Here is a 26983-nt window from a genome sequence, read left to right as displayed (position 1 = left end):
ATTAGAGAGAGAGAGAGCGCACACAGAGGGAGAGGGAAAAGCAGGCTCCCGCTTAGCAGGGAGCTTGACGTGGCGCTTGATCCCAGGACCCTGAGATCATGACCTGAGCCAAAGAAGGCAGATGCTTAACCGACTGAGCCACCCAAGTATCCCATGATAGCATTTTTTAAATGTCACATTGGGGGACGCCTGGGTGGCTCAGTCGGTTAAGCAGCTGCCTTTGGCTCAGGTCATGATCCCAGCGTCCTGGGATCGAGTCCCACATCGGGCTCCTTGCTCCGCAGGGAGCCTGCTTCTCCCTCTGACTCTGCCTGCCACTCTCTCTGCCTGTGCTTGCGCTCTCTCTCTCTCTCTGACAAATAAATAAAATCTTAAAAAAAAAAAAAGTTTAAATGTCACATTGGTATAATTCAAAAACTTTGATAACATGCCCTGTGGGGCTGTGAGGAAGTTGTCATTTACATGCATCACCAGTGAAAATATAAATCAGTCCATTGCTAATCCTGCAAATGCGTATGCTTTTGACCTGGAAGTCCCATTTCTTTTACATGTATATAATGATGTAAGACCAAGGTTACTGTAGCATTGTTTGCAATTTCAAAAGGCTGGAAACCCAAATTTCCCAGTCGGAGACTAGTTAAGTTATGAAACATTCATATCAAACAATGAATATTAACTATGGAAAACTATCCAACTGTAAAAATAAATGAGGAAGCTCTCTCCGTATTACTATCTAAACATTTCCAAGTTGTCATTAAGTAAAAAAAGCAAGACATAGAACTGCACTAGTTTTTATATAGAAGTGAGTAAGCTAAGCATAAATATTTATATTTACTAGCATTTGCATAGAAAAACTCAGGAAGGAGATACACAAAAAATATGAAGTGATAATCTGGGGTGGGTGAGTGAAAGAGGTTGGAACATGGGTAGAAAGGGTGGGCAAGGACTTTTCATTGAGATGTTTACTTTTTTTAATTGATTTTTAAAATTTATTTATTTGAGAAAGAGAGAAGGAGATAGCGAGAAAGAGAACAAGCAGGGAGGAGAGGGAGAAGCAGGCTCCTCGCTGAGCAGGAAGCCATACTGAGGGCTCCATCCTAGAAGTGTGGGACCACGACCTAAGCTGAAGGCAGACATTTAACCGACTGAGCCCCCCGGGTGCCCCAACTTTTCTTTTTTGTTTTTTGAGTTTTGAGGCATGTGAATGTATTAGGGTCATAAAAAATTGAAGAATTGCCCCTTCGACTACCCCTTATCTGAACTTATTAATTTATCACTTAGGGGTGCCTGGCTGGCTCAGTTGGAAGAGAAGAGACTCTTGATCTTGGGGTTGTGAGTTCGGGCCCCACATTGGGTGTGAGATTACTTACCTAAATAAATAAGCTTATGGGGCGCCTGGGTGGCTCAGTGGTTTGGGCTGCTGCCTTTGGCTTGGGTCATGATCTCGGGGTCCTGGGGTCGAGCCCTGCATCGGGCTCCCTGCTCCGCAGGAGGCCTGCTTCCCTCTCTCTCTCTCTGCCTGCCTCTCTGCCTACTTGTGATCTCCGTCTTTCAAATAAATAAATAAAGTCTTTAAAAAAAAAAATAAATAAATAAGCTTAAAAATTTATTGCTTAATCCAAAGCCATTGTTTACCTATCCAGCCACACCAGATGAGAAAGTTTCTACTTAACTATGTGTAGATGATGATTAATAAAGCTGACTTCAAAAATTTATTAGCATTAGTCTAATCGCCAAGGAGATTTGCTACTTACTTATCCTCTACTGACTGAATAAAGGTTGTTGACCAAAGACAATTGGAGAATTTCTGGGGCAAAACCAGCCTACAGGAAATTGTGTTTATGGAAACATGATTTTTCAAAGTGGCCTTTTGTCTAGTAGATTGAAGTAAAAACAGTGACATCATCCAGTCTATGCACTAGATTATCTTTACCAAAAAGAACCTTACGATGCAAAAAACTTCAACGGTTGAATGTCTTTTTACATCCATTCTTTCACTGATTCCACGTTTGGGAATTATTCTAGTTTTTATATATTTAAAAAAAATATTTCTGCTTTCCCCTGTCCCTGCCCTTTTTCAACCACTAATCCAGACTTCTAACATTGTCTCTAAGTTTTGTCTGTTTTTTCCACCCATATCTTTATTGAGATATAACTCACATACTGTGTAATTCACCTACTGAAAATGTATAATTCACTATCTTCTAGTATAGTCGCAGGGATGTTTAACCACCATGCAAACTAATTTTAGAACATTTTTACTCCCCACCCTGTTGGCAGTCATCCCCAACCCCCCAGTCCTCTCAGCCCTGTGCAACCACTAACTCTACGTTCTGTGTCTCTAAACATGCCTGTCCTGGAGATTTCACATAAATTAAATCATACGGTCTATGGTTTGTTGTGTTTGTTTTCGTTCACTTAGCATGATGTTTTCAAGATACATCCATGTTTCCGCAAGTTGTTTTTACTGCTGAATAACAAGGACACACCATACTTTATTTACCCACTTATCAGTTGATGGACGTTTGGGTTGTTTCCTCTTTTTGGCATTTTGAACAGTGCTGCTATTAACATTTGTAAGCAAGCTTTTGTGTGAAACATACTTTTCATTTTTCTTGGGTATATACATAGGAGTGGAATTGCTAAATCCTATGGCAACTCTCTGTGTAACTTGGTGAGGAGCTGCTGAACTGTTTGCCACAGTGGACCCTCCATTTTACATTTACCCTAGCAGCGTGGGAGTGTTACAGGTTCTCAGAATAACCACCACTTGTTATTGTCTGTCTTTTTTACTGTGGCCACTGGGTAGAATCTCATCATGGTTTTTGAGTGTTTTCCTAAGAGTGATATTGAGAATCCTTTCATATGCTTATTAGCTATTTGTAGAGCTTCTTTGCCAAAATGTCTATTCAGATCCTTTGTGCATTTTTCAATTGGGTCGTCTTTGTATTGTTGATTGTAAAAGATCTTTATGTATTCTGGATACAAATCCCTTATCTGATATGTGATTTGCATATATTTTCTACCAGTCTGTGCCTTGTCTCTTCAATCTTTAATGGTATTGTTTGCAACACGGAGGTTTTTCTTCTTGATGCTCAGTTTTCTCTTCTTTTTGGTCATTTGTACTTTTGTTGTTGTATTTGCCTTTCCCATTTTTGAGCTTTGAATGGATAGAATAATACCCTTTTCCCCCATTTCTTTTGTCTTTTGTTTTGTTTTGTTTTAAGATTTTTACATATTTATTTGAGGGGGGGGGAGAGCAAGAGAGCAGGAGCACAAGCAGGAGGAGGGGTAGGCAGAGGGGAATGGAGTAGGGATCCTGACCTGGGGCTCCAACAGAGGATGATGGGATCATGACCTGAGGTGAAGACAGATGCTTAACGACTGAGCCACCCATTTCTTTCCTTTTTTTTTTTTTTTTAAAGCTTTTATTTATTTATTTGACAGAGATCACAAGTAGGCAGAGAGGGAGGCAGAGAGAGGAGAGGGAAGCAGGCTCCCTGCTGAGCTGAGAGCCTGATGTGGGACTCGATCCCAGGACCATGAGATCATGACCTGAGCCGAAGGCAGCAGCTTAACCCACCCAGGCGCCCCAAGCCACTCATTTCTTATGTTTAAATCTTTGGTCAAGCGGGGTTTCTTCTGGTATATGGAAATGTAGCCAGATTATTTTTTTCCAGAAAAAAAAATCTGAAAAAACATTATTTAATCATTATTATTTTATTTCCACACTGTAAAAGGCTCCCCTTTCCTCAGTGATTTGAGATAATATTTTTACCACGTCTTCTATTCTTTTACACCCAACATAGCATTCGAACTCAAGACCCCAAGATCAAGAGTTGCATGCTCCACCAATTGAGCCAGCCAGACTCCACCCTTCTCTCTTTTTTTTAACATGTCTTCTTTTCTTGAATTCATTTTAGGCCTCTGTTTTGTTTTATTGGGCAACCTCTCGGGTTCCCTCCTTCACTCAGAGCTTTTTACTATCGCTCAATAAATTTTTCTTTCTTGCCCCTCAAAAATAATACATAAATATATAATATATATATATAATATATATAGACACACACATATATATTTATACACACTAATGTTTTCTTTTTGAAACATGTGAATGTATTCGTTACCTTTTTTTTTTAAAGATTTTTATTTATTTATTTGACAGACAGAGATCACAAGTAGGCAGAGAGGCAGGCAGAGAGAGAGGAAGGGAAGCAGGCTCCCCGCTGAGCAGAGAGCCTGATGCGGGACACCATCCCAGAACCCTGGGATCATGACATGAGCCAAAGACAGAGGCTTTAACCCACTGAGCCACCCAGGCACCCCTATTTATTACCTTTTTTTTTTTTTTAAGATTTTATTTATTTATTTGACAGACAGAGATCACAAGTGGGCAGAGAGGCAGGCAGAGAGAGAGGTGGAGGCATGCTCCCTGCTGAGCAGAGAGCCCGATGTGGGGCTCGATCCCAAGACCCAGGGATCATGACCTGAGCTGAAGGCAGAGGCTTAACCCACTGAGCCACCTAGGCGCCCCTATTTATTACCTTTTAAGAGTAAACAAACATCAGGGGCACCTGGGTGGCTCAGTGGGTTAAAGCTTCCACCTTTGGCTTGGGTCATGATCTCAAATAAATAAATTAAATTAAATCTTAAAAAAAAAAAAAAGAGTAAACAAACATCAGAAGGGAAAAGAAAAGTGGGTGTTCTGAAGCCAGGGGAACCAATCCAGGGTAGAAACCATCCTCATTAATAGCTATTTACACAGTGATAGTTTCTTTCATTTCTGGAAATGAAACTGGGCTGGGCTGTTGGGAGTTGGGCCCCACTGGCATAAGACTGAACAGGAGGGTCTTGGGGGAAGCTCCAGAAGAGTCCACCCAACAGGCCAGGGAGGTCTGGCTGACCTGAGCGTTGAAACAACTCTAGGATGCTTGCAACCAAACCCCTGAGGCCATACCCTGGAGAATTTGAGCTTCTCACTTTGCATCCACTTCCTGAAAATTCCCTGACACTAGTGACCTGGGCCTGGCCCTAGGAAGGGAAGGAGAATGTTGGACTGATGGCTTTAAGGGTTTGTCTTCCTTCTGGCAGGGAAAGAGAATAGGTTGCCAGGGGACATAATACCCTGAGAAGGGCATGAGCAGATTTGAGGGCTACCTCATTGTATTCCATTCCTGGAACAGGAAAGGGGAACCCTCCCCCAACAAAAAGGTGTGAGAACACAGGAGGTGTGTTTGATGTCTGCAAAAAATGAGACAGAATCCTTGTTTCTTGCTTTATTCTCACGGAGCATGCACAGTGTTTTCCTTGACTGTTTCCTGTTCCAATTCCACTATTTATCCAAAAACAGTAGAATGAGCTTACAAGGTAAATAACGACTTCCCTAGAGCACATTCTCACACACTGATCCCACTGTTAGCTGAGATAAATTTCAGAGCATGCTCCTGGAGAGCCTGAGAGGAGATTTTCTAATACATAAAAACAGCAATAGTAAAATGTTAATTAAAAAAAATGTTTTATATAGTGGGACGTCTGGCTGGCTCAGTCGGTGGTAGAGCATGCAACTCTTGATCTCAGGGTTGTGAGTTCACACCTCACATTGGGCATGGACACTACCTAAAAAAAAGAAAAAAAGAGTTTTGTATGGTAGGTGCCATCTTCCTTTTAATAAGTTTCTTTAAGAGGTGGGTCTCATTTATAGCATCTAGAAGTAGTAACTCCAAAATATCGATCATATACTGAGGACTGTCTGTGGCAGGCACTGTGTTGAGTTTTGTTTAATACTCATATTGACACAGTACTTAGCTGTAGTTACTCAGTAAATATTTGTCAAAAAGCTTGGAAAAAACTGTCAAAGCATTCAAGAATAGAAAATTACAACCAATATTCCTCATGAATATAGATACAAAGATCTTTTAAAAAAACACTAGCAAATTAAATCCAACAATATATAAAAAAGGCCACATCATAACTAAGTGGAGTTTATTCCAGGAATGCAAAGATGGTTATGTTTTTGAAAAACATTCGAGATAATTCACCATATTATCAGGATAAAAATCATATGGTCATCCCAAAGGATGAAGAAAAAATATTTGACAGGATTCAATATATATATATATATTTTTAGATTTTAAGGATTAAATATCCTTTTATGATTTAAAAAAAAAAAGGAAACTGGGAATATAGGTGAATTCTGCTTCGTATCTGATAAAGGGAATCAACTGAAAGAAATCTACAGACAACATCTTATTTATGTTATGCCTGAGTTTTCAGTTTTCACGTCTGCTAGACCACCAAGGAGCCAAGTAGAGATGCAATCACACTAGGGTTTACTTGACAAGCTTAAGCTTGGGCCCAAGTACACCCAACACAGTGGAGTAGGGACTTTGACCCTGAGGTGACAGGCTTTAGCTTGGGCCTAAGTATACCCTAGGCAGTGGAGTAGGGACTTGGACCCCGAACAAGATTACGGTAAGAGTTTTTAAAGGCAGAGTAGGTGTGGACTTGGTGGTGGGTGAGGACAAAGAGGATGATGTTAGTCTCTAAGGAATTTTGGAAGCAAGGTCTCCAGGACCTTGAGGGGCTAGCTATTGTTGGGAGAAAGGTTATTTATTGCCAGTAATAAAGATCTTCTCATGATACCCTTTAGATATATATTAATGGGTCCTATGCTTGGGAATGATTGCTGACACTATCTTGGAGGTTTAGAGATAAAGTTTCACACTTCCCCTATCAAGTGTTGAGATTTGGGTTTAGAAGAAATTTAACTTTATTTCCATTTCCTTCTGCCTCAGTCTCCTTCAGTTTTATGGTGGGGAGGGCGACTTTAGGGCTTGGGGAACTGAGTTATTTGCCCCTGGAAATTGGGCTATTGTTAAATCTCTAGGACATCTGTAAACCAAGGGAGAACCCTGTCTTGCAGGATTGTGATCTCTGCAAGTTAAGTATTTGTTTTTCTTTTAGGACAGCCAGGGGTGGCTGAGGAATGTCACACATACTACCAAGGGAAGGGAGCGGGTAGAGAGGGGGTGCAAGGTGCCAGCTTTTGCTTTGCCAACATGGCTGTACTTATGTCAGGACTAGACTCGAGGTGGGTACAGCCTTGTTTTTCTTGGCCTCCACAATTTATTTAGTTTTTATTTATTTATTTGTCAGAGAGAGCACAAGTAGGGGGAGTGGCAGACAGAGGGAGAAGCAGGCAGAAGGAGAAGCAGGACCCCCACTGAGCAAGAGCCCAATGCAGGACTCAGTCTCAGGACCCTGGGATCATGACCCTAGCTGAAGGCAAATGCTTAACCGACTGACCCACCAAGGCTCCCCTTTAGACTGAACTTTTTTTTTTTTTAAAGATTTTATTTATTTATTTGACACAGAGAGAGCAATCACAAGTAGGCAGAGCAGCAGGAAGAGAGAGGGGGAAACAGGCTCCCCACTGAGCAGTGAGCCCTGTGTGGGGCTTAATCCCAGGACCCTGAGATCATGACCTGAGCTGAAGGCAGAGGCTTTAACCCACTGAGCCACCCAGGCACCCCAATCAGACTGAATCTGATTCAGGAAAAGATGGTGGCCTAAATGTACTGATTATTAAATTCATATTCACAATTATCACACATTAGCCAGAAAGTCTTGCTTGAAGTCCCCATCTCTGCCACTCAAAAAACTTGGTTAATATTAGGTAGCTTTCTTGATCTCCTTTTTTTCCAAGTCACACATAATTGTACCAATACCATTTGATGAAAACATAATTCCCCAATGAATTATATTTATGTTTTTCTTGAAAATGGATTATCCATATCAATGCGGGTCTTTTCTGAACTTTCTATTCTGTTCCAGTGATTTGTCTATTTTTTTTTAAGATTTTATTTATTTATTTGGGGCACCTGGGGTTATGTAAGAGTATGTTCTCATTCTTAGGAGATGCATAATTATTTGGGTAAAGTTGTCATGATGTCTGCAACGTGTTCTGAAATGGTTGAACATTATTCACAGCAATAGCAATAATAAATAGAAATCAAATATGGAAAGATTCACAGTTTGTAAATCTAAGTTAAAAGGATATGGGAGTTCATTGTATTATTCTTTCTTTTTTTTTTTTAAAGATTTTATTTATTTATTTGACAGACAGAGATGACAAGTCGTCAGAGAGGCAGGCAGAGAGAGAGGAAGGCCCTTCCGAGCAGAGAGCCGATACAGGACTCGATCCCAGGACCCCGGTATCATGACCTGAGCCAAAGGCAGAGGCTTTAATCCACTGAACCACCCAGGCACCCTCTATTATTCTTTCTATGTACCTGTTTGAAATTCTAAAAAAAAGAATTTAAATATTACTTAAAAAACCACTTTAATGTGATCCTAATTCCACTTGCCAGGATGATGACATATTCAGTCTTAGTCATTTATGGGAGCAGTTCCTGTCCTCAGGAGTTTTACATAGTTCAAAACACTCAGGAAGGGCTCTCCAGCCTTTAGGCCACATTGCTCACTTCCCAAAAGATCTTTTGTAGAGCTGACAGCCTCTGCACCGGTCTCAAGTAGTCTGCTAGCTGGGAGTCCTGGCCCAGAAGGTCCCATCTCCCTGCCTACATTATGTAGCCCTTCCCCTCTGAAGAGATACTTGGCTCTACTCTTGCCTATACTGCTTCCCTCTTTCCCTGACTCCATCCCTTTGAGGAAACTTGTGGGTTTTATGTTACTGTTACTGAAGGAATCCCAAACAACTTTTCTCTTCCCAGTCTCTGAAAACCTGCTTTTGGTATTATGGTACTCCAAATATATTTCTCTAACCCTTCCCTTTGTTGACAAGTTCTTTTATACTACAATCTTAGAGTCTTTAAAAACACGATTGGGCCCAGTTTCCGAAAGGTGGAGATAGTAAAGGAAATGCTGTGTAACTTTACTAATTTATTGCATGTGAGATAAAGACATATATGCTTCAGAAAACATTCAGGGTTTCCCGAAGTTATACACAAATCACTTGCATCAGTCATCACAGATACTTGCTGAAAATGTTCGTTTCTGCTTCTTTTACATCCAGACCTACTGGGCCTACATTTCTGGAGGTGGGGCTGGGAATCTGCATGTTTGTTTTTTTAATTGTGTTAAAACAATGTTTTATTATTTTTCACAATTCTGTGGGTTGATTGGGCAGTTTTGCTGAGTAAGCCTGGGCTCCCTGAGTGTTCACACTGAGCTGACAAGTGGATGAAGGGGTGGGCTCAGCTGAGAGTTTAAATGGCTGGTCTTTAATCCCAGGCTTATTTCCAGCATCTTGATCTCATTCGGGGGAAGGTTCTTACCTGTGAAGATGAAACTTCACAACTTGCGCAGCATCACTTCTGCCACAGTCAGTTGGTCAGAGTAAGTAATGAGGCAAGCCAAGATTTTGAGATGAAGAAGCAATCTGTACTTTTAAAGATCTTTATTTATTTGTGAGGGAGAGAGAGAGAGGAGAGAGAGAGATCACAAGCCAGGGGAGGGGTGCGAGGGAGAGGGAGAAGCACCAATTGCCGCCACACACACACCCCTGCACCTCCCCAGCCAGCACCCTGGGATCATGACCTGAGCCAAAGGCAGCTGCTTAACTAATTGAGCCACCTAAGCAGCCCAGAATCTGTATGTATGTATATATGTATGTAAAGATTTATTTATTTATTTAAAGATTTTTATTTATTTATTTTTTTTACTTATTTGACAGGGAGAGAGATCACAAGTAGGCAGAGAGGCAGGCAGAGAGAGGGGGAAGCAGGCTCCCAGCTAAGCAGAGAGCCGAAAGCAGGGCTTGATCCCAAGACCTTGAGATCATGACCTGAGCCGAAGGCAGAGGCTTAACCCAGTAAGCCACCCAGGCGCCCAAGATTTTATTAATTTATTTGACAGAGAGAGACACAGGGATAGAAGGGACACAGGGGCAGAAGGAGAGGGAGAAGCAGGTTTCCCGTTGAGTAGGGAGCCCGATGCTGGGCTTGATCCCAGGACCCTGGGATGATGACTTGAGCTGAAGGCAGTTGTTTAACCACTGAGCCACACAGGCGCCCCTAGAGTCTGTATGTTTTTTAGAGTTTGTATTTCTAAAACAGCCTCGTCAGGTGCGGTTAATTGTGAATTATTCATTTAACGAGTATGCTTTCAGAGCTGTGTCCCATTACATTTGGAACAAATCTCTATTTCTAGAATTTAAATGTATATGTATGTAAACGTTTTTGGTTTAGAAGGCTTCTTTCTTTTAAGATTTTATTTATTTGAGAGAGACAGGGGGAGGGGCAGGGGAGAGGCAAAAGCAAGCTCCCCATTGAGCAGGGAGCTCCTTGTGGGGCTTGATCCCAGGACCCTGAAATCATGACCTGAGCTGAAGGCAGACAGAGGTGCCCTCAGAACGTTTATTTCTTATGTTACTTTTCTATCACCAAGCCTACCACAGTACTTGTGACATAGGAAATGTTCAGTAAATATCTCTGAAATGAATTTAAGTCTTTGAATCTAGTTTGTGGAAAATCCTAAGAAAATCATATGGGATTTCTCTCATATTTTTCAGTCTCAATTGGGAGGTAAGATATGGAAACTTAAGATTTACAGATACAGGGGGTTTCCTGAAATAGTAATATGCTTAGGTGCTGTAGGGGATGGGACCATGGAGGCTGGAATGCCAGCAGAGTTTTTGAAAAAGAATTTCAGGATGAGCTTGAAAGTGAGTAGGCACTGGAAGGAAGAGAGTTGGTGTACTTGGTATGATCACAGAAGTGGTTTTATTAACAGCAGGTTTAGGAGTCAGTGGCTGGTACACAAGTCTTATAAAAGGAATGGTGGAAAATATTAGTAAAAGGGGTTGATGATGGATTGTGGAGCGTCTGGGAGAGTGACAGGATGAAAAGGGCATTACATGTCAATTTGTCAGTTGTAATGGCAGTTAAAAATGAGGAGCTTACAACACTGCATATCAACCAAGCTTGGAATCCCTAAATGCTGGGATCCCTAGATGGGAATAGTTGAGGTGAATTTTATTTTAGAACACTAAGAAACGAGAATAGCATAGCTCTGTTCTGATCACCAGATAATTCGTTCAAAAATCAGATCCCCCTTTCCCAACTTTGAGATATAACTGAATCAGATTCTAAGTAGTGGCAAAAACTTGGGAAACTACCTGTCAATGGCCTAGGCGAATTACGACCCTGCCCCCCCCCCCCGCCCCTTTTTTTTAGCACCGCTGTCATTCGTGCCTGATTACTGTGTGCCTAGCGCTGTGGAGATACACGTTCTCATTTAATTGATCAAACAAGGTTATCTCGCCCATTATACTGGTGAGGAAAATGAGACTTAGACGTTTGAGTCGTCCGGTCACAGCCTGAAGGTTGCAAAAAAAAAAAAAAAGTTTAAACCCGGGCTCGAATACGGGCTGCACGGGAGGTGGGGGAAAGAAGCTTCGCGCGGAGAGGTCACGGCGAAGGGAAGGGAAAAGAAGGGAAACGGGAAAATGGAGACTCCGCCCTCACTTCCAGGACTCCGCAGGCCGCTACACTAAGTAAAAGGGAAACCTCTCTTGTGTAACCGCCGTCAACCCGTCTCCATTAGGCCTTTTTCCAAAATCACGGTACCTGGTTGGTGAGATTGGAGGGATAGACGATCCTGATTGGTTAGTTGGACCTCGAACCAGGCCTACGCCCCAAGGATTGGGCGGAAAGGGGGGGGCGGGACTTAAATCTGAATCCGTTATTTCATTGGTAAGAAGAAAAACGAACCAGGAACTACTCGGAAGCGTGATTGGCGGTTGCCAGGATCCCTCCGACGACCGTAAGGGCCTTAGTTACGGAAGCCGGGGAGGACTGAACAGTAGGTGCACCTCGAGGAAGTTAACCTCGGAAACCCGGTTAGTGGTGGAGAAGAGCTAATTCAGGCCCAATGGCGACTGTGGAAGCAAGCGACAGCGATGGGAAAAGGCAAGGGGTCGAGAACTCCGTTACCTATTATCGATTGGAGGAAGTGGCGAAGCGCAACTCCATGAAGGAGATCTGGCTGGTGATCCACGGGCGAGTCTACGATATCACCCGTTTCCTCAACGAGGTGGGGCCCGGGAGGTGGGCGGCCCTTGGGAGCTGCACGGGTGAGGGGTGGTCCGGACCGGAAAAGTGGCAGGGTGTGTGTAGGAGGGAAGTGAAGCCCGTCTGAGGGCGATAAGGCGAACGGAAGGGACCACAGCTCCCCTAGACGGGAACAGAGGGGCCTTAGTTCTGCATGCATTTCTAACCAGCACTAAATTCTGGAGCCTTCAATAATGCCATGTATTGCATCTCTTATATTAAATACTTAACTGTTTGCCAGGTCAAACTTTGAAGCCATCATTAAGACGTCATTATCCCCATTTTACAGAAAGGGAAACTGAGCCTCAGGGACTGAGGACTCTCAAGGTCACACGCTTAACAGCCTATAACCATTCCACTCTTATGTTTCAAGGGCTCTGAACCTGTGCTCTTCCCACTGCGCCCTCTGAAGTAATTCATTTCAGGTTTTCCTGTGAAGAAACAGATTTTTTACCCTCTGACTATGCTACCTTTATTTTCTATTAATTTGAGTTGACCTTGAGGCCAGAAGGTCATGAGTTAACTTTTATAGTCCTTGATTCACCCTCTTTGTTAAATCTTCAAACCTGTTGCATTAGATCTCATTGTGAAAGTTCTTGAAACCATGGTGCAATTGAGTGTTGTTATTTATTTATTTTTTTAATTTAAGGAAACAGGATAGACTTTTGTCTAAGCATAGTGAGGTGTACTTTACATACAGAAATTGTGCCCAATTAAAATGTACAGTTTAGTGAGTTTTGATAGATGTATTCATCCACATAATCACACTCCCTTTTAAGACAGAGGATTTCCATCACCCTAAAAAGTTCCCTCTTGCTTCTTGACAGACAGTCCACAAACCCCAATCCATGAGACTTTGAGGTATTTATGTATATACACATATTAACACATATTTTTTTTTGGTGTGTATCATTTTGAGTAATAAAATCTTGGGGTGAATTCCTTGGAAATTCCTGCACAGTATAACCTTGTAACTGAGAAAAACTTAATTTTTGTTAGTTCTTTCCGTGAATCAAATATACTAGTAAGATATTTTTTCTATATTCAGATTCATAAATCTATAAAAAAAATTTGAAATGTAAAGTTTCCCAAAAGGACATTGTTTTTAATAAACCTTAATGGCCAGTAAATTAACATCTTAGAATTTAGTAACTTGTATTTGAATGGGGTATGGCCCTTTATGCTTTTAAAGGGTACTTTAAAAGTACTTTCTCATTATTTCATCCATGGATAACTAGTTGAGAGTGACTTGGGTGTAGTGATCCTTATGTTAACAGAATGAGAAACAAGTTCGCAGAGATTTTGATTGATGAGTGGCCGAATCTGATTTCGATAGATCCCTTGATTTCTCTTGTGTACATAGCATTACTTCTGAATTCTACCCTTAGCTTAGTCCTTTGGTGTATGCCTCATGGTAAGTTAAAGTTGTGGGTTGTAGCCTGTTAAAGCATAGTTCATAGGGGTAGGTAATGATGTTTTTCATTTGTGGTTTCATTTCCCCCCAATTTCTTCTTGATTGATTTAGAATACATAATGAACTTGCATGGAACACTCAGTGCTTGTCGTGGACCTTAGTTCAATCTTGAGTAGTGGTTGCTAACCCGGTTCACAATGTTGGTAGAGACAGAGGCCTCACAGGTATGCCAGAGCCGCCCACAAATCTTGAGCCACAGCTCTTTTTCTTTACCTGCAGTTAGCTCTTCTTACTTACCTGTTCTAGTCTCTCTGTTCCTATATTCTTGTTCATTCCAAGGCTATTCATTCATTGACTTGTTCATTCAGATATTTATCTGAATTGTCTGTGATATAATCTGAAGTGTCTGTTAGGTGTCTGATACTATTCTAGGTGCTTAGAATAAAGCAGTGAATATGCTGTATTTATGCCTTCTGGAGATGAATGTGCGGGGAGTGGACAATAAGCCAAAAGTAACTATAATATATGCTGTGTTACATAGTGGTAGGTTCTAAGAAGAAAAATAAAGTAGAGAAGAGAACTGTAGATGTATATGGGGTGAGGGTGTAAGGGTAAGGGGTTGAAATTTTAGGTATGATGCCCAGAGTGTTTTTTATTAAGATGACTAGACTAAAGGCCAGAAGGAAGTTAATGGAGCTAGCCATGTGATTATCTGCGGAAGAGCATGACTGTCAGAGGGAGCAGGTTCGAAGGCCTTGAGGCGGGAGTATGTCTGGTGGTGTTGGAGGACAAGGGAGGCCGGAGTGGCTGGGTAGTAGGAGAGGAGGTGAACATGATTAGGCGAGGGCAGATCCAGTACCGCTTTCTTTGCAGGTTGTAGGAAGGATTTTGACTTTGTATGGGCTAGGAACGAACCCACACTGGAGCAGGGGAGTGTTGTGATGTGGCTTCATGGTTTAATGGTATCACTCTGACTGCCTGATTTAGAAGACTGGAGAAGGGCAAAGAGAATTGAGGAGCCCAAGTAGGAGGCTGTTGTAGATGGGGTCAGAGGTGGCGGTGGCTTGGACCAGGCTGGTGGCAATGAGGGGTGGTGAGAGCTCTCAGATTTTGGATGTGTGGGGTTTTTGTTGTTGTTGCTATTGTTTTTTAAGGTTTGCTTATTTTGTCAGGGTTGGGGTGGAAACGGCAGGGGGAGCAGGCAAGAGAGTCAAGCGGAGCATGACGTGGGATTCCATCTCTGAAATCACGACATGAGCCAAAACCAAGAGTTTGTCCCTTAACTAGCTGGGCCACCCAGGCGCCCCTGGATGTGTTGTGATGGTAGAGGCAATTGGATTTAATGATGCATTAGATTTGAAGAGTGAGAGAAGTCGTCAAAAATGGCACCAAGGTTTTTGGCCTGTAGGTCAGGAAGAGTAGAATTGGTATTAGATGAGATGGGAGACCTCTGCCAGTTCTCATTCTTTCTTTACAATCTGAAATCACTTTGGGGTTCATCCTTAGAAAGGGGTTCCTAATCTGAAAAATCCTGTGTCTGTAGGTTGCCTTTTTTTTTTTTTTAATGAATGTGGTTATGATATTATTCAGGAGTTTGAGTATGATAATTTTGAATTGGTAAGGTAATTGGATTACTTTTCCCCTAACATTAATTTTGCATTTTTGAATTAGTAGTACTGGTTTAATTTATTGAAATCGTGAATGATAAACCAAACCTTGCAGCAGTACACATCATTCATCATCGTCTTTGCACTTTTAGTAATATAGAAAGAGCACCTAAAAATGGTTATGCTGTCTATGACAATGACTAGAAGATAACAAAGTACAGCTCCCTTAGCAAGGGTAGGTATGATTTTATGAGCCTTTGTTTCAGTTAATATTCTAATTTTCTTACTGTGTATCACAAGTCAGAGAAGTTTGGAAGCCATTATCTTATGTATAAATAACCGTTTCTAAAAAGAATAGCTTAAATACCACATTGTGATATTTTAAAGTTTTCTAGGTTTTTAAAAAAAATTTTTTTAAATTAACATATAATGTATTATTAGCCCCAGGGGTACTGTGAATCAGGCTTACACACTTCCCCAGCATTCACCATAGCACATACCCTCCCCCAACATCCATAACCCAATTCTGGGTATTTTTTAAGTGGCTATGGGCATAAGTGGGAATATTACTATAAGGCTTGCCTCACAAATGAGATAGCATTCAACAGGTATTCCTTAGCTGTTACCAGGTGCAATGGTAGTAGGCCCTGGTGGCAAATAAAAATATGGTCCTGTCCTCTTGAGCCTGCTCTTTGAGGAAAGACCATAGAAAACAGAAGTAGAAAGATGCTCAATGAAGGTGCTTTCTGCAAAGGAAGCAAATAGGAATTGAGAAAGAAAAATCAGTGTTTAATTTTTTTTTTTTTTTTAAAGATTTTATTTATTTATTTGTCAGAGAGAGCAAACACAGGCAGACAGAATGGCAGGCAGAGGCAGAGGGAGAAGCAGGTTCCCCGCCGAGCAGGGAGCCCGATGTGGGACTCGATCCCAGGACGCTGGGATCATAACCTGAGCCGAAGGCAGCTGCTTAACCAACTGAGCCACCCAGGCGTCCCTAATTTTTTTTTAATTAAGTAAAATTCTACTCCTAGTCTGGGGCTTGATCTCACAACCCTGAGATCAAGAGTCGTATGCTGTACCAACTGAGCCAGCCAGGCATTCCAGAAGACTTACTTTATTAAAAGTGATCTGGGGGCACCTGGGTGGCTCAGTGGGTTAAAGCCTCTGCTTTTGGCTCGGGTTATGATCCCGGGGTCCTGGGATCGAGCCCCGCATTGGGCTCTATGCTCGGCAGGGAGCCTGCTTCCTCCTCTCTCTGCCTATAAATAAATAACATCTTAAAAAAAAGTGTGATCTGGAAAGCTGTGGGATGACTTTTAATAGAGCTGAGGTGAAGAAGCTGGCTTCAGGAAGAGAAAAGTACATTCTGAGGCATTTGCAGAGTGAAGCAAGAGTTTGGCCCATCAGTGGGACTGAAAGCAGCTGTGGCAGTGGTACAGCCAGTGAAGATCCAAGAATGGCAAGAGAGCTTGGTGGGACCCAGGTCAGGCAAGGGAGGGTAGGTGGTATGGATTTGATCCTAAATGTATTGGAAAACCATTGAAGCCTAAGATGGAAGTGACATTGAAGCACTTTGCTTTTCCAGTAGATTATTTTCAGCTAGGAGTCAAGAATAGTTTGGAGGGAAAATCGATACAGAATGGAAGAAAGTAAAACTCTTATCTATCCCAAGGATTTGTTTGAATCTTTCTGCATCTTTCGTGTATATACCAGTATATACAAATGTGTACAAATAAATATGTAAAAAGAATTGTAGTATTCCTTTTTTTTTTTTTAAGTTTGTTTTTTTGTTTTTTTTTTAGTAATCACAATAGGAGGCTTGAACTTACAATGCAGATCAAGAGTTGTAGGCTCCTCTGACTGAGCCAGTGAGGGACACCAATCATAGTATTCCTTAATTGAATTATAGTATCTATTCATTGATTTGTTTTAGTAGTACAAATAGTGTTCACTGGTACTTATTATTCTGAGTGTTTTACCTGTAATTTTTCTTTTAACTTCTAACAGCCCATTCCTTTACTTTTTAAGATTTATTTTTTGACTTCGGGGTGGGGTGCAGTGGGAGAGGGGAGAGAATCTCAAGCAGATTTCCCATCTTGGGTATTGATCCCGAGACCCTGAGATCGTAACCTGAGCTGAAATCAAGAGGCAACCCACTGAGCTACCCAGGTGCCCCTATTTCTAACCCTGTAGAACAACGGTATCACTTTTTTGTGTCTAGTGTCTTTGGCATCACGTATCTTAGATTTATCTTTGTTTTTTCCTATGTATCAGCAGTTTATACACCCAGTGGTATGTGGTTTTCCAGTTCTCCCCACCCTCCTTGACACGCAGTGTCGGTCATTGTTCTTTGAACCAATCTAAAGGGTATGTGCTGTGCTGGCATATAATTTATGGTTTTAACTTACATATCCTTGATGACGAATGATAACTGGGTATCATCATGGTATGATTGGCCATTTGTATGGACTTTCGTGAAGTGTCTGTTTTATCTTGGCCATTTATAATTGAATGCTTGTTCCTCTGCCTGCCATTTTCCTGCTTGTGCTCTCTTTCTCCTCCTCTCTGGCAAATAAATCTTAAAATGAAATTAAAAAAAATATATATAAAGAAAATCTGGTTCCTCGTATAGGTGAAATATAATTGTAATGTCTGGGTACTGGCTTTGGGGTCCAAATATCTGGTTCAGTTTACTGTTTCACCACTTAGTAGTTGTATAACCTTGGGCAAATAGCTCTGTCAGGGCCTTTCCCATCTATAAAATAGAAATACTTGTATGTACTCCACAGAGTTGTTACGACAGTTGATATAAATAATGCATATAAAGTCTTGTGGTACCTGGCATAAAGAGCTCAGTAAGTGTTAGGGGCCACTGAATGTTTGATGAAATTATTTTTATTAGTAATAAAACTTACTTGTTCCCTGTAGCATCTTTTGAGTGCTTAAGTGACAGGTGCTCTGAAGATGTAAAGGTGAAGTGGATGTCTTGGGCTTGTGAGGGAGAATGAGCTCTGTTCACAAGTCATTATCATGCAAGAAAGAACACAGGCTGTGTTTGATATCAGGGTACTGATGGTACCCCTGAAATCTTCAGAGCCTGACTAATAACAGTCCTTACTCATTTCTCTAAGGCTGGTGAAAAGAAAGTATAATTTGATTGTCATCTAGCTTGTGAAATTAACAAATCTATAGGAAGAATACTTTTTTAAATAAAGATTTTATTTATTTATTTCAGAGAGATTGCCAGTACAAGCAGGGGGAGGGGCAGAGGGAGCAGGGAACCCAACACAGGGTTCCATCCCAGGGCCCCAGGATCATGAACTGAGCAAAAGGCAGATGTTTAACCAACTGAGCCACCCAGGAGCCCCAAGAATACTTTCTTTTCTTGAGTAGTTGTAAGTGGTTAGTCCTAGGGAAAGCTAGAAATAAAATGAGGGAAAATTTAACCTCCAGTACTGTCCAGGTGAGATCCTCTGATGACCAAATTGACTTTCATTTATTTGTTTTGCATTTGGGCATGAGATGGGGTTGGGGGCGGCGAATGGGACAGAGGAGGGCAGACTGAGCTCTCTCTGTAGATCTCACTATGTTCCAAGCATACTGTGTTCTAGAATACAGCCATGAAAAAATCAACCACGGTCGATGTTCTAATGGAGCTTATAGTCTAGCAGGTTAATGTCTAATAAATAATGACGGTTGTCATAAATGAATACTATGAAGGTACCTAAGGAATTGTGAAAATCTATGGTAGTGGGATTTAATCTGGTGGGGATGAGTTATGATTGGACCTGAAGACCTGAGATTTCATCCCTGGGCAGGGATGTCTGACTGCCCAGGTTACGCCCTTTCTGGCAGCGCTCATGTTAGCCTCTCCTAGATGACACCACTACTTTACTGGGCTCTTAAAGCGAATGCGAATGAAAACGTGTGGACCCCCATGGTTTCCTCCTGTTCACCACTCAGGTGTGTCATCTTTCTCTGCCCTGTCAGACTGTTGTTTCGAAAGTGGTTTTTGCCCTGTCCAGAATTTTAATCTCTATATCTCATTTTGATGAGATATTCTGCCTATCTGTTAGGGTAGCGGTTCTTCTCATCACCCAGCTTAATTTTGCAGCTTCCAAATCTGAATGTTTCTAGATTTTATTTTCTAAGCCTAGTGGTCTTTAGCATATCCTTATTGCTGCATTTTTATTACATCATTATGGGATTTCCACTCATAGAGAATTTGTGTAATTTCTTCCCATTATGATTTTTTATTCCCTGTCCTTTGCATTCTCTTCTTTTCTGCCCTCTGACCCCTGTCCTTTGCATAAAATTAGTAATCTGAAAGTATATTTTCTGTTAGTAATTTGCCCTCTTTCTTTACTGTATTAAAACACAATTTTCTTCTTTTCTTTTTTTTTCCAAAAAATTTGTAAAAGATTTTATTTATTTATTTGACAGACAGAGATCACAAGTAGGCAGAGAGGCAGGCACATAGAGAGAGAGGAGAAAGCAGGCTCTCTGCTGAGCAGAGAGCTTGATGCGGGCGGGGCTGGGATCAAGCCCTGAGCGGAAGGCAGAGGCTTTAACCCACTGAGCCACCCAGGCACCCCTCTTCTTCTTTTCAATAATACTTAGTAAATGAACTTAAGAAAGTACCAAAAGGCTTCCTCCCTACCACATAGGCTTTGGACAGATGAACTGTCTGAAATCCTTCACTAGGGGACATCACAAAATTTCCTTTGTATCTTTGAAGTATTTCACTTGATTATTGCTGGACTGAGAGAGAAATGAATGGATCACAGTCATTGTTTTGTCCCTTTTGAAAGTTTAAATTTTGGTTGTAGTGTCATTTATTTAAAACATTTTCTTTGTAATATTGTGTAACTACTTACATAATAAAAGCTAGGACAAAAGGTCCATTAGTCTTAAAACATAAAGGCTATCCAAGTCAAAATAAATTTTTGGTAAATTCATACGAGATTTAAAAGCAGAGCAAGTCCTAGAAAAAGTGGGAGATTTTTCTGTTAGATTTACTGAATAAAAAGGGGGAGAAATTTATGATTTTCCAATAGATTTGAATAGTGTAGGGCCTCTATGTAGATTATTCAGGTTAACCCCTGAAAGAAACTCTTAATGGTCTCATTTGTTTTGTTTTGCTCTGATTCAGACAAAAGTAAGTTTTTGGCTAATATTAATTGTAGGCATATATAACCTAGTTTTGTTATTTTTTATTTGGTAAAACATATTAACAGAATTTTTCATTTAATCAGTTGTACACTTAAGTGGCATTAATTTCATTCACAGTATTGTACAACCAATCAAGACTGATAACTGTTTATAAACTTCTTCATCACTTCAAGCAGAATTTTGTTACCGCTAGGCAATAACTACCCCCTCATCACTCTTCCTCTGATAACTTCTAGTCTGCTTTGTCTCTTTAGAATTGCTTAATTCTGGATACCTCGAGTAGATGGCACCATAAAATATTGGTCCTTTGGTGTCTGGCTCGTTTCACTCAACATGTTTTGGTTTTTAAAATTTTTACTGTGGTAAAATATGCATAACATGAAATTGATTATTTCAACCATGTTTAATTGTACAATTCTGTGGCATTAAGTTCATGCATGTCATTGTGTAACTCTCACCACCATTAATCTCCAGAAGTTTTTCGTCCTCCCAAAGTGAAACTGTAGCCATTAAATAATAACGCCATTGCCCCCGCCCCTAGCCCCTAATAGTCACTGTTCGATTTTTCTGTCTTTATGAATTTGACTATTCTTGGTACCACATATAAATTGAATAATTCGATATTTGCCCTTTTGTATCTAGCTTGTTTCACTTAATATAATGTCTTCAGTGTTCATCCATGTTGTAGCATGTGTCAGAATTTCTTTTTAAGGCTGAATAACATTCCACTATATGTATGTACACTGCATTCTGTTTGTCCATTCAGCCATTCATCAATGGACACTTGGATTGTTTCCATCTTTTAGCTATTTGTGAACAATACTGCAGTGAGCATTGGCATACAAGTATCTATCAGAGTGCTTGTTTTCAGTTCATTTGGATATACTGCAGAGTGGAATTGCTCAGTCATACAGCTATACTGTGTTTTTTGTGGAACTCTAAACTGTTTTCCACAGCAGCATTTTACATTTCCACAGGGAGTGAATGAGGGTTCCAGTTTTCCCACACTGTATCCAACACTTACTGTTTTTTTACTTATAGCCATCCTAGCCAGGTGTAAACTGGTACCTCACTGTGGTTTGACTTGTATTTGCCTAATGACTAAATACATGTTCATGTATTGACTGGTCCTCTGTGTATCTTCTTTGGAGAACTATCTAATCAAGTTCTTTGCCCATTTTTCAATTGAATTGTTTGTCTTTTTGCTTTAAAGTTGGATTTCTTTGTATATATCAATCCTCTATTAATTATTGGATTTGCAGATATTTTTCTCCCATTCTGTAGCTTTTCATTTCACTTTCTTGGTAATGCCCTTTGATGTACAGAAGTTTTTAATTTTGAGAGTTAAGTCCCTCCTCATCCATAATTACTTTAAATGTAAATGGATTAAATTCCTTTTAAAAAAGATTATTTGAGAAAAAGTGCACATGCATGTGCACAAGTGGGGTTAGGGACACAGGATAAGGGAGGGAGAGAATTGCAAGCCCCTGACATCACAACCTGAGCCAAAACCAAGAGTCAAAGTTTCAACTAATTGAGGCATACTGGAGCCTCTAAATGGATTTAATTCCTAAGTAAAAAGACAGAGGTTGACAGAATGAATAAAAATACAGGATCTCACAAGATGCTATCTATAGGAGACTCACCTTTGGGTTTTGTTTTTGTTTTTTTAAAGATTTTATTTAATTATTTGACAGAGTACAAGCAGAAGGGAGTGGCAGGCAGGGGGAAGGGAGAAGCAGACTCTTGAGCATTTTTTCGTGTGTCTTTGGCCATTTGGTTTTTTGTTTTCTTTTGTTTTTGTTTTGTTTTTTTTGGGGTCGGGGGAGAAATCTGTTCTTGTCTTCTGTCCATTTCTTGATTGGATTATTTGTCCTTTAAGTTGATAAGTTTTTAATAGATTTTGGATACCAGCCCTTTATCTGATAAGACATTTGCAAATATCTTCTCCCATTCTTTCAGTTGTCTTTTGGTTTTACTGACTGTTTGCTTTGCTGTGGGAAAGCTTTTTATCTTGATGAAGTCCCTATAGTTCATTTTTGCCTTTGTTTTCTTTGCCTTTGGAGATATATTTAGCAAGAATTTGCTGCAGCTGAGGTCACAGAGGTTGCTGCCTGTGTTCTCCTCCAGGATTTTGGTGGATTCCCGTCTCACAGTTAGGTCTTTCATCCATTTTGAGTCTATTTTTGTGTATGGTATAAGGAAATGGTCCAGTTTCATTCTTCTGCATGTGGCCTCATTTTGGTTTTATTTGCATTTCCCCAGTGACTACTTATGTTAAGCATCTTTTCATATTCTTGCTGGCCATCTGTAGATCATCTTCAGAGAAATGTCTACTTAAGTCCTTTGCCTGTTTTCTAATCACTTTGTTCAATGTTTTCATTGTTGAATTTTAGGAGTTCTTTATGTATTCTGGATATTAACCCCTTTTGATTTACGTATCTTTTCTCTCATTTTGTAGGTGGTTTTTTCAGTTTGGTGGTCGTGTCCTTTGGTGCATAAAAAATTTTAAGTTTGATGTACTCCCATTTGTCAGTTTTTATTTTTGTTGCCTATGCTTTTGGTATCATATTCAGTAAAGCATTATCAAATCCAGTGTCCTAAAGCTTTTCTTCTAGGAGTTTTATAGTTTGGGGTTGAATATTTAGTTCTTTAATCCATTTTCAGCTAACGTTTATCTCTTGTTATAAGGGTCCATCTTGTCTGTGTTATAAGGGTCCATCTTCATTCTTTTGTATGTGGATATCCAGTTTTTCCCATAATTTATTGAAGAGACTGCCTTTTCCCTATTGTGAGTGGCTCTGGCATCCCTTGTGGAAGATCATTTGACTGTATATACAAGGGTAGTTGTATATGTGATATTTTGGAAATTATTTTCCCATTAATTATAAATTCCTGAGATTTAGTCATATGACCTCACTCTAGTAAGCGAACACATTTGGGTAACCACCATTTGGAGTCTAGAACTAAACAGCATGTGGGGCTCCCAGGTGACTCAGTTAACTAAGCATCTGTCTTTGGCTCAGGTCATGATCCTAGGGTCCTGGGATTGAGCCCTGTGTTGGGCTCCCTGCTCAGTAGGGTGTCTGCTTCTCCCTCTGCATCCCTCCTCTGCCACCCTTCTCTCTTTTAAATGAATAAATAAAATCTTTAAAGAACTGTATACACTTCTTGTGCCCCCTAATCACTGCTTTCTTCTTCATCCCTGGAGGTACCCACTCTATTGACTTTAATCCTGTAGATTTGTTTTGTTTTTGAACTTTTTACAAAGGAGAGAGTCACAGGTTTTTTGTTTGTTTTATTTTCTTGTTAGAGAGCAAGAGAGAGAGAGAGAGAGAGCGTGCGCAGGCACCTGCGCAAGTGGTGGGGAGGGAGGGAGAAGGAGAAGCAGACTCCCTGCTGAGCAGGGAGCTCCATCCCAGGACCCTGAAATCCTGACCTAAACAAAGGCAGTTGCCTAACTGACTGAGCCACTAGGCGCCCTGAGAGTGTCACAGTATATTGTTTTATTTCTAGTGTTTTTTGTACACCATTTGTATTCTTTCGTGTTGTGGATATTGGTTATGTCAGTGGTTTTGTCTTTTTCATTACTGATTAGGATTCTGTTGTAGGATTATATGGATTTATTTGTACTCTGCTTATGGTCATTGGATTTTCTTTTTTCTTTCTTTTTTTTTTTCTTTTTAATTTTAGAGAATGAGCACATGCAGGGGAGAATGGCAGAGGGAGAGGGACAGAAAGAATCTCAAGTAGTCTCTCTGCTGAGTGCAGAGCCTGATGTGGGGCTCCATCTCGTGACCCTGAGATCATGACGTGAGCTAAAATCAAGAGTCCCAACAGTTAATGGACTGCACCACCCAGGCAGCCCAGGCATTGGGTATTCAGGTTTAGGGTCATAACAAATAGTGCTGCTATGATCATTTGTGTGTGTATACAAGTTCATATATCTATACACCTTTCTTTTGGGTATATACTTAGGGAATTCAATGTGATTTTTTAATTAAAAGTTTTATTGAAATAATTGTAGATTCATATGTACGTAAAAAATAATAGATCCCTTGTATATTCTACCCATTTCCCCCAGTGATAACATTTTGTAAAACTGTAGTACAGGGGCTCCTGGGATAGCCCCTCATTGGGCTCCCTGCTCATTGATGAGTCTGCTTCTCCCTCTCCCTCAGCCCCTCCTTCCCTAACTATGTGTGCTCATGCACACTTTTTCTCTCAAATAAGTAAATCAAGTATTTAAAATAAACAACTGTAGTACAGTACCACAACCAGGATATTGACATTAATTGGATCCCCAGATCTTATTCTGACCTCCCCAGTTCTACTTCTATAAAATTGATTTGCCTTTTAAAGAGAAAACAAAGTGGTTTAATTTGTAGAGTCAAGAGTCATCCACTTTTGATTACAGTACTCAACATGCAAATTACATTCACTTCTTGATTCAGGAATGGCACCCTGCCACTTCCCCAGGACATTTAATCCAGACAGTTATTTCTGGGCAGCTTTTCTCTATATTTCTGGCAGCACTTGCCCTCTCTACCTTCTTAAAATGATGTATAAACTCTTATCCAGAATGACTGGTTCTTTAGTTCAGTTGAGTCACCATAGTATAGGACAGAGCCATTGATTTTTTTTTTTCAACTGATTTGATGTATTCTGAATGCACATGAAAAATATCCCATTTAACCTGTAAATGGTCATTCCTTAAGGCACTTGAGAATACCACAGTGTCTCAGGGTCATCAATTTTCCCTGGACAGTTTTTAGAGACATAGAAGGTTTGTTAAGTCTATCTTGGCCCTGAGTATTCATTCTGAAAAATAATTTATTTGAATTAAGTTTTGATACCTTTGCTCTTTGTGTCATTCTGTAGGCTCAAAATGAACAATGCAGGGATATTTGTTTTGCTTATACGTAGTAAATTTTCATTAATAAAATGATTAGTTTTGTAAAGGAAGTTATTAAATACTAGTACATAAATTAGATTTAAAAATTCAGGCTATCGGGCGCCTGGGTGGCTCAGTGGGTTAAGCCGCTGCCTTCGGCTCAGGTCATGATCTCAGGGTCCTGGGATCGAGCCCGCATCGGGCTCTTTGCTCAGCGGGAGCCTGCTTCCCTCTCTCTCTCTCTGCCTGCCTCTCTGTCTACTGTGATCTCTCTCTGTCAAATAAATAAATAAAATCTTTAAAAAAAAAAAAAATTCAGGCTATCTGAATCCCAAGAAAACCGGAGTTTACTGTGATTTAGATGTCAGGCTGATTGTATATGGTAAGTATTATAATTGTTAATGTTTCTTCCAAAAATTGAATTTTTGCTAAATTTTTATATATTATCACTAGCTTGAGTTTCCCCTTTTTTTGCCTTTCATTTCTGTTGTCACCAGAAGGGAATTTTTTTTTAAGGTTTTATGTATTTATTTGACAGAGAGAGATCACAAGTAGGCAGAGAGGCAGGCAGAGAGAGAGGGGGAAGCAGGCTCCCTGCTGAGCAGAGAGCCCGATTCGGGGCTTGATCCCAGGACCCTGAGATCATGACCTGAGCCAAATACAGAGGCTTTAACCCACTGAGGCACTCAGGTGCCCCCAGAAGGGAATTTTTAAACATTTTAAAAATAGTTACTTCCCTTGGGACGCCCGAGTGGCTCAGTGGGTTAAGCCGCTGCCTTCAGTTCAGATCGTGATCATAGGGTCCTGGGATCAAGTCCCACATCGAGCTCCTTGCTCAGTGGGGAGCCTGCTTCTGCATGATCTGGCTCTCTGACAAATAAATAAAATCTAAAAAAAAACAAAACAAAACCCTGCACATAGCTAAATATGAATACATGAAAAAAATAGTTCTTTCCCCATGTGGCACCTGGGTGGCTCAGTAGGTTAATCTGCCTTTGGCTCAAGTTATGGTCTTGGGGTCCTGGGATTGAGCCCTGCGTTGGGCTCTCCGCTTGGTGGGGAGCCTGCTTTCTCCTCTCTCTCTGCCTGCTGCTCTGCCTACTTGTGATCTCTCTCTCTGTGTCTTAAATAAATAAATAAAATCTTTTTAAAAAAATAGTTCTTTCCCTGTAAGTCACCCCAAACACAGTCATTTCCTCCAGTTTCAAACATAAAGGGAAACCTGGCTCAGACAAAAATGGACCTTTTTGCACGTCCACGGGCTCACGTGTTCTTTTTATTCTGAGAGGCCCAGCTTAAACAGCTTACAAGGTTACAGGCTACTCTGTTCCCAACAGAGCTAATCGCTGCTTCAGTAAATAGAGGTCTACAATTGTTTTTTGAACATGCCTTCAAAGTGGAGATCTTTGGCCTTGAGCTCCTCTTTGACATCAGCAAGTGCCCACTGGCAGCCTGTTAGCTCCAGAACTTTCCATTTTGCCTTGAAAGCTTTGTTGCTGTCTATGGGCTTGGCTGTGGCTGCTCCAGTCATCTTGGCCTGGATTGCTTTTTTTTTTTTTTTTTAAGATTTCATTTATTTACTTGACAGAGCGAGAGGGCACAAGCAGGGGGAGCAGCAGAGAGAGAGGAAGAAGAGGGATTGAGAACCTAGTTCGGGGCTTGATCCCAGGACACTGGGATCATGACCTGAGCCAAAGGCAGATGCTCAACCTACTGAGCCATCCAGGCGTGCCTGCCTGGATTGTTCTTGGTTGGTCATTGGCTTCATTTTGGCCCAGAATGAAAGAATAAATGCTCTGAATCCCAAATACGTAGAATTACCAGG

General features: G+C 40.7%; 1 protein-coding gene and 1 long non-coding RNA gene across 2 annotated transcripts in view; one reads left to right on the top strand and one right to left on the bottom strand.

The window, feature by feature from the left end:
* Window positions 1–5264: 5264 nt before the first annotated feature.
* On the bottom strand, window positions 5265–9400 carry LOC309853589. Its single transcript, XR_014305822.1, has 2 exons — window positions 9297–9400; window positions 5265–5616 (listed from the first exon to the last, which is right to left on the bottom strand). It is a non-coding gene; the product is annotated as an uncharacterized lncRNA (long non-coding RNA).
* A 2338-nt stretch (window positions 9401–11738) lies between these two features.
* CYB5B (cytochrome b5 type B) overlaps window positions 11739–26983 on the top strand; it is a 37648-nt gene continuing 22403 nt past the window's right edge. Inside the window, exon 1 of the mRNA XM_082711769.1 lies at window positions 11739–12054. Coding sequence (XP_082567895.1) covers window positions 11893–12054 — 162 coding nt within the window. The 5' untranslated portion in view covers window positions 11739–11892. The remainder of the gene's footprint in view (window positions 12055–26983) is intronic.

This window comes from Mustela nivalis (assembly GCF_964662115.1).
Source record: "Mustela nivalis genome assembly, chromosome: 18".
NCBI classification, from domain to species: Eukaryota; Metazoa; Chordata; class Mammalia; order Carnivora; family Mustelidae; genus Mustela; species Mustela nivalis.
This window is presented reverse-complemented; position numbering and strand designations above follow the sequence as displayed.